At 45.6% G+C, this 4,662-nt stretch overlaps 1 protein-coding gene across 1 annotated transcript; it reads left to right on the top strand.

The window, feature by feature from the left end:
• The first annotated feature begins 1,436 nt into the window (after positions 1-1,436).
• Positions 1,437-4,444, top strand: LOC123979291 (NAD-dependent protein deacetylase HST1-like). Its single transcript, XM_046063149.1, has 2 exons — positions 1,437-2,431; positions 2,573-4,444. The coding sequence occupies exon 1, from the start codon at positions 1,743-1,745 to the stop codon at positions 2,250-2,252; it is 510 nt and encodes a 169-aa protein (XP_045919105.1). The 5' UTR covers positions 1,437-1,742; the 3' UTR covers positions 2,253-2,431; positions 2,573-4,444.
• The last annotated feature ends 218 nt before the right edge of the window (positions 4,445-4,662 follow it).

Below are 4,662 nucleotides of genomic sequence, written 5' to 3'. Positions count from 1 at the left end.
CCCTCCTTTGTTTTATCCTGCTTCAATCCTCCAGTGTTTTACTTAAGACCCTCCTATGTGTTACTTTCGACCCTCCTGCATGTTATTTTCGACCGTCCTGTGTATTACTTTTGACCCTCCTGTGTGTAAATTTTAACCCTCCTTACTTTCAACACTCCTGCGTTATACTTTTGACCCTCCTCTGTGTTACTTTAGACCCTCCTGCATGTTATTTTCGACCGTCCTGTGTGTTACTTTAGACCCTCCTGCATGTTATTTTTGACCGTCCTGTGTATTACTTTTGACCCTCCTGTGTGTAAATTTTAACCCTCCTTACTTTCAACACTCCTGCGTTATACTTTTGACCCTCCTGCGTGTTACTTTAGACCCTCCTGCATGTTATTTTCGACCGTCCTGTGTGTTACTTTAGACCCTCCTGTGTGTAAATTTTAACCCTCCTTACTTTCAACACTCTTGCGTGTTACTTTTGACCCTCCGTACTTTCAACAATCCTGGGTGTTACTTTCAACCCTCCTGTGTGTAAGTTTTAATCCTCCTTACTTTCAACACTCCTGGGTGTTACTTTCAACCATCCTGTGTGTTATTTTTGACCCTCCTGTGTGTTACTTTTAACCCTCTTTTGTTTTATCCTGCTTCAATCCTCCAGTGTTTTACTTAAGACCCTCCTGTGTGTTACTTTAGACCGTCCTGCATGTTACTTTTGAGCCTCCTGATTGTTACCTTAAACCCTCCTATGTGGTACTTTCGACCCTCCTGCATGTTATTTTCGACCGTCCTGTGTGTTACTTTCGACCCTCCTATGTGTTACATTAAACCCTCCTGTGTGTTTCCCTCCTTCAACCCTCCTGTGTGTTACATTAAACACTCCTGTGTGTTACCCTCTTCGACCCTCCTGCGTGTTACTTTCGACCCTCTTTTGTATTACAGGACTGTGTTACTTTTGACCCTCCTGTGTGTTACAGGAGTGTGTTACTTTAAACCCGCCTGTGTGTTACTTTTGAACCTCCTGCATGTTACTTTCGACCCCTGTGTGTTACTTTCAACCCTCCAGTGTGCAAATTTTAACCCTCCTTACTTTCAACACTCCTGCGTGTTACCCTCTTTACACCCTCCTGTGTGTTACTTTTGACACTCCAGCATGTTACTTTCGACCCTCCTGCGTGTTTTTTGACCCAGGGCCGTTAACCCTCCCACTGCCCAGAGCGGGTCATAATGACTTCGGCTCGCTTCTTTCCCTTCCCTTCGAACAAACCGGGTGCAAAGGGACTCGCCCCTCTCGTGCCCATATGTATGACAACTCGCGGGTACACGCAGCGCCCTCGTGCCATCCAGACCGGGTCAAGATGTCCACTCGCTCCCCTCGGAAGTATACTCGCCGAATAAGCAGCGCCCTCGCGCTTTCCAGACCGGGTCAAAACGTCCGCTCGGAACTACTCGGGGGACTTTCTCGCTTCCTCGTGCTGTCCAGACCGGGTCGAAATGTCCGCTCGCTCCCCTCGGAACTATACTCGCCAAATACTCAGCGCCCTCGCGCTGTCCAGACCGGGTCAAACAGGCCGCTCGCTCCCCTCTGAACTATACTCGCCGAATAAGAAGCGCCCTCGCGCTGTCCAGATAGGTTCACAGGGACCCGTTGAAAAAAAAACACAAATAAATCGCAGAGAGTGTAGCGGAAAGCGTGCCCAAACACACTGCCCCGAAGCACAACCGGGGGTGGCGAAAAAAACAAAAAACAAAGAGCCATGAGCGTTCGAGACCCCGGGGACCGGGACGACAACCGGGACGACAACCGGGACGACAACCGGTACTCTGACGACTCTGACGACGAATACGTGTTGGACAAAGACTTTGAGGACTATGAGAGCGGTCAGGAGAGCGGTCAGGAGAGTGGCCAGGAGAGCGAGGAAGAACAAGATGATGAAGAAGAAGAACAAGAAAAACAAGATGATGAAGAAGAAGAAGGAGAGGAGGAGGAAGAAGAAGAGGAAGAAAAAGAAGAAGAAGAAGAAGAAGAGAGACAAACATTTGTGTCCAAAAAACTCACATGGACACGCGACGACTACGAGCACCGCAGCATCAGGACCGTCGGCAGCATCAGGACCATCGGCAGCATCCGCCGCCACAGCAGCATCCGCAGCCACTTTCCACCGTCCCGGGACCCACCCCGTACGCCGCGTCCCTCGCCCGCAACATTGTCTCCACGTTCCGCCTGTTGTTCACGCACACAATCGAGAAGCTCAGTCTGGAGATGACTAACCTGGAAAATATGGACAACGATACGGCTGGTGGAAGGGCATGGACGAGACCGACGAGCCGCGAGACAAACTGGCCGCGGTCAGAGACATGTGGGACAGGTGGGCCGAGCGGCTGCCCTACCTGTACAACCCGGGGACCGAGATAACGGTGGATGAGCAGCTGGTTCCCTTCAGAGGTATTGCCGTGTTGTTGTTGTTGTTGTTGTTGTTGTGTGTGTGTGTAAAACAAGGATGAAATGTATAAAATGGTGATGAAATGTATAAAATGGTGATAAATGTATAAAATGATGATAAATATATATATATTATTTCCACAGGTCGCTGTCCCTTCAGACAGTACATGCCCAGCAAGCCGGCCAAGTACGCCAAATCCAGCTACGCCTGGAAGATGCAAGTCTACACCGGGAAACCCCTTCCTGCGGAGGTGGCGGCGGCGGCAAGAGGAGGAGGGGGAGGAGGAAGAGGAGGAGGAAGAGCACACCGTCTGCCGCGGGTGCATGAAATTTCTCTGCAAAAGCTGCGCGCTCCCCTACTGTCCCGCTTGTGCTGACGAGGCGGATCGCGGGACCCCGAGGAGGACGCACCGTGTCTACGCAAAGCCAGGGCAGCGGGAGGGTTAAAAGTAAACAAGCTTACGCTGGGATGACAGCGGCAAATGTCCAAACAAAGGAAACTCCAAACTGAAACATAATCCATAGGGAAAATACAGAAAACAGGAACAAAGTAAAATCCACAAAGTAAATCCAAAAACACACAGAACATGGCACAGCAGAACACTCAACACTTGACGTCATAATGACTGAACAGAACAAGAAAACATTTAAACACGAGGTAACTAGCAGGGCAGGACCAAGACCAGGTGGAGGACATGAGGTAATTATACAGAACATAGACACAGGCAAGCAGATGAAACCAACTGAGGGGAACAGACAGGGCCAGACCAAAATGCATAAAACACAAACTGAACACTCAATAGATGAAAACTAAACAGGACATGAAACAAGCAGACTAAACACTAAATGACAAACTAAACATAACAGGAAACAAGCAGGCAAGACTAAACACAGTCAAATAAACAATCACCACACAGAGAACACAAACCAACATTTAGCAGACAGAAAACTAAATAACACAAATAAACTACAATATAAGACTGAGACTAGGATAAAACAGAACACAAGTGTACAGCTTGTTGCTGTGAGCTCGAGCTGCAGGTTAGCCGACAGGCTAACAGCAGTGGCACACACAGTGTGGCTAATGACAGCCAGTTCAGACAGTGTAGGGAGCGTGTGCTTGGTGTGGCTGAGTCTACTGAGACATAACTTTAACATAACCTAAAGGATGAAAAGCAGTATGTTGATCTGTGGTTGTATAGGGAACTGCACTTCTGCATGTAGGGGCCTCATTGTAGCCTCAGTAAAGCAGTGGGTAAAGTTCTGTTAAAGATTTAAGGCTTGAGGTATTTTATGTATTCTCATTTATGATAAAGAAAGAGGTTTAACACTGAAATGTATGTATGTGTCAATTGTGAATGTTTTCTTCCCTTCTTTTATCTTTGGAGATAACTGATGTTATTTTTCTGTGGCTCTAAAGCTGCAACAGGAAAATATTTCCAAAAACACTGTGAGATTAAGGAAAGACTCCCTGATCGAGGAAATATGTTCCCACAAAGAGAATGATTAATGATGTTGTTTTTCACTATCCTTTTAAGGAATTAGAGAAAAGCACCTAAATTTCAGCAAGTAACATAGTTATCATCTGAATTTGGGTCTACGTGGAACTATCTGGTTTCACCAGTATATATTAGAAAAAGAAAGGGTGTTTCTTGACACATTATTCCTAAAGCCAGAGAAAAGTGTCTCCGGCTTAATTGGTCGGTCTCTCTCTCTAAGATTTGAAATAATAACTAAATACCTTCATATCAATATCAGTTTAATCTTTATTCTCTAAATTTGTGTCACTTTTAACTAATTTGAGTGACTCTGGGATTCCTGGGTAATCACCACGATTCCAGATCCTGACAAGGAGAATAAACTCTCATTTCTCTCTCCTTTAATTTGACTCTTAAGTAATTTAACTTATCTAAACGTGTCTTTTCTTTCTATTTGTTTATTTTTCTTAATAATTATTTTATGTAATCACAATATTAATTGGGGTGGTGCAGTGATTAGCACTGTTGTCTCACAGCATGAAGGTTGGCTCAGAAATGTTAGCTGCGCACATACAGCATGTGGTGCGGTCCACACATGACTTACGTGAATGACTAATAGATGGATGGACAATATTAATTGTCACATTCTTCATATATTGCACTTTTTGTATGTTTGATAAAATCATGGAAATTAAGAAAGCAGACTTTTGATTCTTTGCCTCTCGTTGTTGCAAGGGACTTGGGGAACAAAAGCTC

This window comes from Micropterus dolomieu, linkage group LG11, assembly GCF_021292245.1.
Source record: "Micropterus dolomieu isolate WLL.071019.BEF.003 ecotype Adirondacks linkage group LG11, ASM2129224v1, whole genome shotgun sequence".
NCBI classification, from domain to species: domain Eukaryota; kingdom Metazoa; phylum Chordata; class Actinopteri; order Centrarchiformes; family Centrarchidae; genus Micropterus; species Micropterus dolomieu.
Note: the sequence above shows the minus strand (reverse complement) of the source record. Positions and strands in the feature narration are given on the sequence as shown.

Bases quoted from the DNA above. Each gene is read 5' to 3' on its own strand.
- LOC123979291 (XM_046063149.1), top strand. From the start codon at position 1,743: ATGAGCGTTCGAGACCCCGGGGACCGGGACGACAACCGGGACGACAAC.